Source organism: Primulina huaijiensis, chromosome 16 (genome assembly GCF_012295235.1).
Source record: "Primulina huaijiensis isolate GDHJ02 chromosome 16, ASM1229523v2, whole genome shotgun sequence".
Classification (NCBI taxonomy): Eukaryota; Viridiplantae; Streptophyta; class Magnoliopsida; order Lamiales; family Gesneriaceae; genus Primulina; species Primulina huaijiensis.
This window is the reverse complement of record NC_133321.1, coordinates 12,665,506-12,677,214: the sequence shown is the minus strand read 5'-3', so window position 1 is coordinate 12,677,214 and position 11,709 is coordinate 12,665,506. Positions and strand designations below refer to the sequence as shown.

At 36.5% G+C, this 11,709-nt stretch overlaps 1 protein-coding gene across 3 annotated transcripts; it reads right to left on the bottom strand.

Annotated features, from left to right (window-relative positions):
- Positions 1 to 8,825: 8,825 nt before the first annotated feature.
- Positions 8,826 to 11,227, bottom strand: LOC140960761 (uncharacterized). 3 transcript variants are annotated; one of them, XM_073419029.1, is made up of 4 exons: positions 10,850 to 11,227; positions 9,818 to 10,454; positions 9,330 to 9,480; positions 8,826 to 9,232 (listed from the first exon to the last, which is right to left on the bottom strand). In XM_073419029.1, the coding sequence occupies exons 2-4, from the start codon at positions 10,320 to 10,322 to the stop codon at positions 9,229 to 9,231; spliced, it is 660 nt and encodes a 219-aa protein (XP_073275130.1). In that variant the 5' UTR covers positions 10,323 to 10,454; positions 10,850 to 11,227; the 3' UTR covers positions 8,826 to 9,228. The 3 variants fall into 3 exon arrangements, with proteins under 3 accessions (XP_073275130.1, XP_073275128.1, XP_073275129.1); XM_073419027.1 differs by having other exon boundaries at positions 9,330 to 9,495; positions 10,850 to 11,226; XM_073419028.1 differs by lacking the exon at positions 10,850 to 11,227 and having other exon boundaries at positions 9,330 to 9,495; positions 9,818 to 10,819.
- Positions 11,228 to 11,709: the final 482 nt, after the last annotated feature.

The following is an 11,709-nucleotide window of genomic DNA, read 5'->3' as shown; positions in this document are numbered from 1 at the left end:
CGCAAATTCATCAAGGGATTCTCATCCATTGCAATACCATGGACATCCTTTACTAAGAAGAATGCAAAGTTTATTTGGGGATCCGAGTGTCAAGACAGTTTTGACAAGTTAAAGCAAGCCTTGATATCAGCACCAGTGTTATCTATGCCATCAGGGCAAGGGGAGTAAGTTCTATATACCGACGCTTCTAAACTTGGTTTGGGCTCAGTTCTGATGCAAAATGATCAAATTATAGCATATGCGTCGAGACAGTTGAAAATTCACGAGAAAAACTAACCTACTCATGATCTTGAGCTTGCAGCAGTAGTTTTTGCATTGAAGATTTGGAGACACTACCTTTGTGGGGAGAAGTGCAAAATATTCACCGATAATAAAAGTCTGAAATACTTCTTCACCCAAAAGGAACTGAATATGAGACAATGCAGATGGCTTGAGTTAGTAAAGGACTACGACTGTGAGATTAGCTATCATACGGAGAAAGCTAATGTTGTGGCAGACGCACTGAGTAGAAAAACAATAGTCATCACTCAACTATCACTTCAAAGACCGTTGCAGTCTGAGATACAGTGGTTTGAGCGTACAGTCTATGCTAGGGGCGAGGCCCCTAATCTGGCCACATTATCAGTACAGTCGACTTTGAGAGACAGAATTCGTGATGGAAAGTCTACCGATGAGCAATTGCAAAAGTAGAGAGCCAGAGATGAAGCCAAGGGTCGGAAATTATATTCAGAGGTAGATGATATAGTTTGTTATCGATATCGGTTATGGGTTCCAAATGACGATTCTTTGAGAGACCTTATTATGAAGGAAGCTCATGACACACCTTATTCCATTCACCTGGGGAGCACGAAAATGTACAAAGATTTGCAGTTGTTATATTGTTGGCCAGGTACGAAGAGAGACATTCTGAGATTTGTATCCGAGTGTTTGACATTTCAACAAGTTAAGATAGAGCATCAAAGACCAGCGAGAAAACTTAAGCCACTTCCCATCCCCGAGTGGAAATGGGAAAACGTCACTATGGACTTTGTTGTGGGATTACCAAAGACTATTAAGGGATTCAATGTTATATGGGTAATAGTGGATCGTCTTATGAAATCAACGCATTTTCTACCTATTAAGACGAATTTTACCATGATTCAGTACGCTGAATTATATATTCAAGATATAGTACGTCTACATGGAATTCTTGTATCTATTGTGTCTGACAGAGATCTGAGATTCACGTCATCTTTTTGGAAGAGCTTACATGCAGCGATGGGGACCAAGTTATTATTCAGTACAGCATTTCATCCTCAAACCGATTGTCAGTCTGAGAGAGTTATACAGATTCTAGAAGATCTACTGTGAGCATGTGTTATCGACTTCCAAGGCAATTGGGAACCGAAATTACCTCTAGTGGAGTTCACCTACAATAATAGCTATCAATCATCCATTGGGATGGCTCCTTTGCGAGGTACTTTATGGAAAAAAAATGTAGATCTTCTATTCATTGGGACGAGGTTGGTGAAAGAAGAGAGATTGGTCCAAATGTGATTGAAGAGACTACCGAGCTTGTAGTCAAAATTCGTGACCGAATGAAGAAGGCGCAAAGCCGACAAAAATGTTATGCAGACAAAAGATGAAGGGACTTAGAGTTTGCAGTGGGAGATCATGTATTTGTGAAAATAGCGCCTATGAAAGGTGTTATGCGTTTTGGCAAGAAAGACAAGCTTAATCCGAGATTTATTGGTCCATTCGAGATTTTAGAGAGGATTGGGACACTAGCATATAGAGTGGCGTTGCCACCTATGCTATCAGGAGTTCACAATGTGTTCCATATTTCGATGCTGCGGAAGTACATGTCAAACCCGTCACATGTACTAAACTATGAACCTCTATAATTGACTCCAAATATGACATATGAAGAAAGATCTGTCCAACTCTTGGCAAGGCAAGAAAGGAGACTCCGAAACAAAGTCATTCCAATGGTCAAGGTTGAGTGGTGGAATCACTCGGAAGAAGAAACCACTTGGAAAACCGAGAGAGACTTGAAGAATAGTTATCCAGAACTATTCGGTAAGTTCTAATTTCGATGACGAAATTTTATTTAAAGGAGGGAGGAATTGTAAGGTCCAAAATTAAGACGATGTAACCCAACGGCATGCAAATCTAAGAAATATGAAAAATAAGTAATTAATTGATTTAATTCCTTAATTGATTATGTGACATTCATGATTAGATGTTAAACGGGATTTAATTGTCATGATGCATAAAATGTTATTTTTAAAAGATTATTCAACTTGCGATCGAAGAATGGAGAAGGGTGCCTAAGGGTGTTGGTCAGGGTCTGGACCAACTTGGCTCTGGGGTGACTCGAGAAAATCGGAAGATGGCTCGCGGTCGAAGTTTATGTGTCAAGTTAGGGTTTTCTAAACTTAAATAAGTGAAAGAACGGCTCACGGGGGTCGAGTCATGGTTCATAAGGGCTAAAATAATATAAAAAGACTAAATTTTAAATTTATGAATTTTATATTAATGATTGGAATTTTTCGGGATTAAAACGCCTTCAAAACGATTAATTACGAATTAATTAAAAAGTCTAGTTTTTAAGCTAAATAAAATTATGAGAATTTTAATTTAAGCTTAAATAATTATTTGGGACATGTTAGAGTCAAAGAAATCAAGAAAAAGTCAAAAACGAAAAATGTCACGTTCAGGGGTAAAACAGTATTTTTACACCGGGAATTTAGTAAAGGTCGTGGCAGTGTCCTAAATGCTATTTTATATGGTAATATGATTATTTTCAATGATTGTGGATGTTTATCAATTTTTATATGTTGAAATATGATTTTTAGATGTTCATGAATTATTAAGTTTAAATTGGACATTTAAAAGATATGTTGTATGCCTGATTTAAAAAATAAAATGATATGTATATGCATGATTTTTATTAAGTGATGATAACATGTTGAAGGATGTGAAGGGATTGTGACTACTACATGTTGGAAACATCGTGAGGGTTATGGTCTCAGTGGGAGCCCGACGATCGTGTTTCCTTGGATACGGATACGAATATGAATACGAATATGTTAAAATGTTGATATGAAAAAGTTTTTATTTAAAGTTTATGCATCTTGAAAATGTTTATGAAAATGTTATTTTAAGTACAAGTATTTTTCACTGTTATATGTTAACTGTATTACGTATTACTCGTTATCAAGGATATGATGTGTTGAGTCTTTAGACTCACTAGGTGTGTATGATGCATGTGATACTAATAATTGTGATGTTGGAGGATTTGATGGTTGACTTTGCTGGGCTGTCGATGCACATAACCCGAGGACCGGCGCTTCTATTTTCCGCATTTAAGTTTATGATTTAAAGTTAAAGATTTTTACGACATTTTATTTAGGCTTTTTGAGAGATTTTGAGAGGTTTATTATGGGCTACACTTTTCAACATTTATTGCTTTTTAGGTTTGGTAAAACGATTTACGATTTATTGTTTTGACTATTTTCCTCTGGGATTTCAAGAACTAGTTGGATGTTTTATTTTTAAAAATGGTGCAAAAGTATTTTATTTATATGTATATGTAGAGGCCGAAAATTTGAGAGAAAAAAAAATTTTCTAGTACTTTTTAACAAAACGAATAAGCAAACGTTCCATATTCTGAATATATGAACCCTTATAGGATGTATAAACAATACTACTTAGTTTTGAACTAACTAAAATAAAAGAGCCAAGGAAATATCGTGATAAAGTTTGTTTCAGTGTTGATTAATTATGTGACCGAGTGAAAAAGTGTGTGAGAAGCGTGGGCAATTTCATTGCGTCGGGTTGTGAAAATGATGAGGAATAAGAGCATAGCGAGATGTGTTCAAACCAGAGACTTCTTCTTTTTAGAAAGACCAGTAGTGATCTATAAACACAAAGATAACCACGTGAATAAGCGCCATAGGGATGTCCGGCGTAGCCACTCCGATGCTAAAGTCAGCAAGTGGGTGAGGAAAAAACCTTGTAGCAAAGACATATGTTGTAGAACTAGTTTATATTTTTTATATTATGTGTGAATGAATGTTTCAAATTTGAGCAAACCTGATATTTATAGCAAGAAAGTCAATGATGACCTTGTTTTCAGTGTCCACTTACTAATTATGACAAGATGGTTATCCATACCCTGCTTTCTGACAATTTCTTGACACGCCAAATCCATGCGATTTTGACAGTAATGATTACCAAAGTAAGGTATCACATACTTGTGCACTTCAGCGCGGCGCTACTATCGAGGTAACCCGGGTAAAAAGTCATCACCCAGGAACTTGTCTGGAAGCTCGGGCTTCTGGTAGCCCGGGGAGATGTTGTCTCGGGAATATATTTGCCAGGATGCTGGTAGCCCGAGGTATATGCCCGGCTGCTGGTAACCCGGGGTATATGATGTCTCAGGCGTATATTTGTCCGGCTGTTGGTAGCCCGAGGTATATGATCTCTCAAGCATATATTTGCCCGGCTATTTCTCGGATTGGCCCAAAACTCTCATTACATGATCCATGACCCGGGATCATCTGACCCGGGCCTTCCCGGGAGGTATCACCACTCCCTCTCTAATTAGTCGGCCTAGAGTCATACTCGCTGTCCCGATTAGTCATGCTTGAACTCCACCGGAAAAATAATTAATTCTTGCTATAAAAGCGTCGGGGCCTCATGTCTCCTTGTCTTAAGATAAGGTATCGGGGCCTCATGCCTCCCGGGCTTACAAGAAGATGTCGGGGCCTCATGTCTCTCGGGCTTAAGATAAGGTGTCGGGGCCTCATGCCTCTCGGGCTTACAAAAAGGTGCCGAGGCCTCATGTATCCCGGGCTTGGAAGATTTTTGTCGTTTTATATTCTCGGGTAGTAGGGCTGATGTCATGATGACGTGTACCCTAGAATCTGAACAGCCCAAAACGCTTCGAATTCCGAGAAGGTGAACAGTCTAAGACTCTTCGTATTCCGAGCCTATCCTTTCATATCCCTGCAAAATTTCCAAGATGCATCATGACCGTCCGCTTATCTTTAGATCAATGGTTGAGATCTATTTCCTTCGCTTATATAAAACAACAAAGCCTCCTCAATTGTCACTTTTTTGCTTCACGTATTCTCTCCACTTTCTATCATTTTCCAGCGAGCTGTGCTTTTCCTCCGGCATCTGCTACCATCTCCAGATTTCCAAACAACTCGTAAGTCCCCTCACTCTTATATTTATGTAGAAAATGTCTAATTCCACCTCATCTACCTCTGGGGAAAATGCGCGCGGCTCGCCTAAGTGTGAGTCTGCAGCGGCACGCTCCGATTCCCCTTCTTCTTCCCACCAAAAACGCTCTTCCGTCCACCTTTCCACAAAACCTAAAAAACTATGAGTCAAACCATCTGCTTCTGGCCTGTCCCGAGCTCTGAAAAAGGGCAAGGATAAAGCTCGAGCTTCCAGCCATTCTCACTCTGAGATTCCTGGAGTTCCTTGGTTTTATTCCATGAGTAGCACTCTACGCTCAGGAGCTGACGAAGAACTCTGGGCTCTTGGTTCTATCACTTCTTCTTTCCCTATCTTTATTCCTGGCCCCTCTGATAAGGCCGATCACCCTCTCCCTGGTTTCACTACTTCTTTCGGGACCAGATTAGAAATGGTCTTCGATTCTCTATTCTCTCCTTCTATATCGAGGTTGCCAAGTTCTTTAGTGTCCATGTGAACCAACTACATCCGAATTCCTTCCGGGTTATGGCCTCGACTTATGTGCTTTTTAGGATGCACAAACTTTTCATCACCCGTCTTATTTTGCGTTATTTCTTTGTTTGCCGGATGGGGATAATGCTTTCTCATTATCTGCCCGGTTAAAAGCTCGCTTCCTTGATGATATTCCTTCTTCCCAGAAGGGATGGAAAGGACGCTTCTTCTATATTCGCCTCCCCGCTCCTCTCTTTTGTTTGTCCAGTTTCCTTTCTAATCTTCCTTCACAACCCCCTCTTCTTTGGTCTTACAAATTCGAGGAGCCTTACATTTGAAGCCAAGAGCTGGTGGAGGGACAAAAGTTTTCTTCTTCTTCCCTCATCTCGAAGAAAACTTGATAGCTTACGGGTTGAGTACCCAGGCTGAGGACCCTATTGACCGGGTGATTGACAAAGTAGTTGACTCGAGTCCTCAACTTGGTAAACCTCCAAACTCTTCCTTTACTGCTTCTTACTTTTTACTTTATTGTTGTCTTTATAATCTTTTTTCTTTTTGCGCAGACAACTTAAAAATGCAAGAAGCTTTTGCAATACGGTAGGCAGTTGAGAAGGCGACCAAAGAGAAAAAAATGGCGGCTCAGAAAGCTGTTGCTGGGAAAAAGTTGGTCCAGCCAACAGATATCAAAGCTCGATAGCCTGCTGTGGCTGAGGCGGAGGTGGCCAGGCAAGAAACTCCAAAGGAAGGGGCAACTACTCGGCCTGATTCTTCGGAGGATTCGGCAGATCACGTTCCTCTTATCCAGAGGAAAAGAAAAGTGGCATCCAGCCCATCCTCCTCGAGGAGAATGAAAAAAGAGACCAAGGCACCTCCCAAGCAGCCCAATCCACTCCTCCTCCTTCGAGCCACACAGGCTCATTTAGGCCAATTTTTAAATTTGTTGACTAAAATTTCAATCCAAACTCACTTAAATTTTTTGACAGAGTGGGCCAACCCGACGGACTTAACCCAAATTGACAACTCTAATCACAATGATTTTTTACCTTGTTTTATTCATATAACTTATAAATGTAAACCGTAAAAAATGTTTGTTGCAAAAAAAATTTATTTAAACACATAAGTTCATGCCAACTATTAAAAGTAAATATATTAAAAATTAGAAACTTTTTGTTTTTTTAAAAAAAATGGTTATTACAATAAATTTTTTGACCATATTTTATTAAAGTAATTTATAAATATAAACTATAACCATTTAAAAAGAATAAAAAAGTGAATTAAATATCGGAAACCAAATCAAATGATATAGCTAATAATTTTTTTAAGATATAATTTAACACAAAAAGTCATATGAGACAGTTTCGCGAGTCAATTTTATGAGACAAATCTTTTTTTGAGTGATCCATAAAAAATATTATTTTTCATGCAAAAAAATATTACTTTTTATTGTAAATATGAACAAGGTTGACTCGTCTCACAAATAAAGATCTGTGAAATAATCTCATAAGATGTCTACTCTTAGTTTAAACATATAATTGCCGGCTAATTGCCACAAGTAAATTAAAGAGATTAGAAAATTAAAAACTCTAAAAAAAAAGGCATATAACTTTTATTTTAACATATAATTTCTAGCTAATTAGCACAAGTAGAATAATGAGACTAGAAAATGATCTCTGTAAAAAAAAAAAAAGCATAAAACTTTTATTTAAATATATAATTTATGACTGATGGCCACAAATTGAATAAAAAGAATAGAAAATTATAAACACTAAAAAAGTATATCACAATGATTTTTACCATATTATATTCAAATAATTTATAAATGTAAAAGTCATATAACATCTATTTAAATTTATAATTTTTTACTTATAATCACAAGTAAAATAAAGATATTAGACAATTATAAACTCTAAAAAAAAGACATATCACAGTTATTTTTTACCATATTTTATTCAAATAATTTATAAATGTATACACAAAATATGTTAGTATGCAAAAAAATGTATATAACAATTATCTTTTTTCATATTTTATTCAAGCAGTTTATAAATGTAAAACACAAAAAATATTGGTTGCAAATAATTTTTCTTACACACATAAGTTCTAGCCTTATTTTAAAAATAATCAATAAAAATGAAGATAAAGTGCGATGACAAATCAAATAAAAAAACACACAAACTAATTAACGAGCATATGAAAAAACAATTAATAAGACACCAAAGAAAATTCACAATTCAACAATGAACTATTTCTAAAATTTAATTTAATTTACAAAATTAAAAGATAAATAAGATAATTATAAATCATTAAATAAAAAGTAATATATTGTCATGTGGATAGACATAAAAAAAAAAAGAATAAATATTAATAATCACACATTTTTAAAGCATAAATGAAAAGATAAGTGAACACGTTTAAAACAAGCAATTAATAAGGATACCAATGGAAATTCACGTATTCATATAGAAATGTGTGTGTGTCTCTACATGGTTTAGATATATGGTTATAATCTTGTGGCTTGTACTAACAACTAATATTGGGTTCTGGCGGGACTCGTAGGCCTCAAAGCAGGCCAAGATGCACACCTTCAGGATTGGAATAAGCTTGGAATTTACAGATAAGATCTCAAACCTGAGGAATAAGCTTGGAAATCAAGGATTGAAAGATGAAGGTCTCATCCTTCATCCCAGCCAAGGTCCAGAGGGGAAAAGTTCAGATAATGTGTTATCAGGCGATCAAGACTCATTGGCATTTGACCGGACACACGAGGAAATACTTGGGATTGTGTGTGGAAGTGGGAAGGAGACTGAGCCTGGTGGATTCTACCCCAATGGAGCTGATGGTGAGGTAGCTAAGTCATACTTGAAATTGAGTAGCATATAATTTGTTTTTTAAAACAAAGATGGTGATGTATTCGGACATATAGTGAAACCTTCAGAATGTATGTATAATAATTCTGAGTTTTTAACCAACCAGCCATAATAAAGAGCTAGAAACGCACTAATAAAGTGCCTTTCAGATTATGACATTCTAGTTTCTCAATACTCAGTTTATGACTTTTCACCAAACCTTTCACTGTTCTAATTTTTCGAACTTAAAAGGGTTTTGATGTTGTTAGACCAAGCTTTATTGAACTGAATTCTGGCATATCAAATAACACCACTAAAAAGTATTTCAAAATAAACACAAGAACACAATCACTCTCAAGAATATTATCAATTCAAGAAGCTCAATTTCTTAATATGAAACAAGGCAACTCAACCTGACAAAATGTACTCTCAATCAAAATGACGACATACAAGGAGAAAACTTAGACAAAAGAGCATCAAGAAAGAAAAGGGAAAGAAGCTTCTTCACATCTGCAACTTCAAATACAATTTTGAAATACTAGTTGCAAAACGCAGCAGAGATTGGACAATAATTTATTCGACACTTCAGTATTTATTACCACTGTACTAGTTTTCGGTTCAGAGAGAGATTTTTAGACAGAGTTTACTTATCAAGAAACTCTTTTCCTCATCCTTGCAATCTGAACCAGGCACCAGTTCCATTTTAACTGCAAAACCAAGAAAATGGAAGCTCAATCAGCAGGCCAGGAGTTGGTCATCCATTAATATAAAAATTAAGACAGTGAAATTAGAAAGATGACATACAAGGGAGATCCAGCGCTCAACAAGGGTGCGTTACTCGTGAATAAATTTTGCCTATTTTGAACTTGAACCACGATATTATTTCCACTTATTTCACTATTTGATTCAGAAGATCCATGGATGTGAATGGTGGTGTTGCTCTTCGGGTGCATTCCTGAAGAATGGCATCCTAATGAAATACAATAGAGAATCAAGTAAGTATTCCCATAGCCACAATTGTGATGGTAAAATCTAGCAAGATTGCTTCTTTTTCATCTCACTCGTGCATCAAGTTATATGTGTATTAATCTTTAATTATCTTCAGCAATGAGATGAAAAACGCATATAAATTGGATTGTGTTAAGCTAATTGTAAAAATAATACCCTTTTCAACGAGTCACAGCATGAGCCCCGACCAAGAAAGTAATATTGATTATAACTATATTGCTACAGAGGAATCAAATTCAGAAATCAGTAATGAAAATAATAGCTTGAAATAAGATAAATGTTACCTTTAAAAATGATGACAATACAAAACAAAACGGTGAACAATAAAGCAACCAAATTGCCACTCGATGATGCAGATGCCGATGATGAAGCTTTTGCCGCTTTCATTTTCTTCAACACCTTCATTCGTTCCATCCTAGCACGTTTTATCATGGCAAGTTCCGCCATCTCTGTAATAACCTTCTGGTCAGCTGCATCAAGCGACGATCTCGGTGGACGTGGAGGTTTAGGAGGCTTTTTAGCACTCGTTGACTTACGACTATCTTTCTTCGCACTCTTGCCCAAATCTGAAGAAATCTCACTGAAATTTTTCACATTTATAGGCAGGCTCACCGAAATTTCGCCATTCACCAATTCATCTACAACCATCGGCATACCACAGACTGTGAAAGATACCACATTTTCAAGTTGGCAATCCAAAATTTCAAGACTCATTACTTCTTTGCTTGAATTTACACAGGTCTCAATATCAATCACAATGTCTCTCTCTTTTACAGAAGTAAGATCCATTTTATGACTTTTATTCCTTCGATTCGAGCAAATACAAATTCAGATTTAACCAAATAACCATTTAGCCAAAATTACATTGAAGTAATCCGAAGTCATTTCTTCAAACTGCCCCATAAACTTTCCAACAAAATCCTGCGTGCAATAGGCGAAAAAAGTCAAACAAAGAGGAAAATGACAAGTAAAACTTCAAGAACACACCATGAATAGTGAATCACAAAAAAAAAAAAAAAAAGAAAACTNAACACCAAACCGAGCAGATAAATATGAAAATAAAGACAATAAATTCGATTCTTCAAATAAGTGCATTTGGCGCAAAAAGAAAGAAAGCAACCTTTCCACTCGATAATTGATACAGAAAAGGAAAGCAAATGGGAGTCAAACATGTATTACAGCAACACAACATCAAAATAAACGATAAGGGTAACCATGAACCCACCAAAATAGACCAAAAAATGCATCAACGAGCAACAAAATACACAATTACTTGCATAAACAAATAAGCTCCAACTCACAAAAAAAGTAAATACCTTTACTTAAAGAGCAAGAATCCCAGATCCAATAAAACATAAAAATTAAAACTTGAAATGGGATATCCAAGATCCAATCTTTTACCCTCCCCTCGTCTTTTAAGTTGCAGCATTGACTATATACACAGCGGAGGAGAGAGAGAACTTGGGATAAGCGCACCAGGTTTCGGGCCTCCCAGAAGAACCGAGGGAAGTGGTGATTTTAATGTTAATTTATTCCATGGAATACAAATATTATTGGTATAATTAGTACAATTCACATCGAATCTATCAATTATCAATCATTTTTATACAACAAGAAACAAAGAAACGAGGTTTGAGATAGAGAGTGACAGGTGATTAGGTGAAGAATCGTGGGAAGCTGAAACTAGAGATTTTGAACTGCCCATGTGTCCTATTTTCTTAGTAAACTCATATCTTCACCGACACACTGACGCCACACATTGGATCTGTCTATGGCCCAAATTAGTGGGATATGGCCCAGCCCATTAATAGCCCTGGGTCAGCCCATTTAAGGATTGGTCCCCATGTACCTGTGCTCGCTATCTGGACCGTCGATGGGTTACATGATCCAACGGTTAAGATTTTTTTAAAATTTCTTTAGTCGTGGAAGACACTATTACAATTGAGTCTCAAACCATTGGATCTCCTTGTGTTGATTTGAAATATGTCAATGTCATCCCATTGTGAAATTCTATTTCTGTCACCCGTATTTACTTGACAGTTCTTGTATTTTTAAAATTATGGTACTTTATTTTTTTTTTAAGATTAAGGTGATATGGTGATTTTGTTACCATATTTCGACACGATTGATAAAAATTCTATTTCACGTATTTACTATATTATGTCATTGTGAAAGT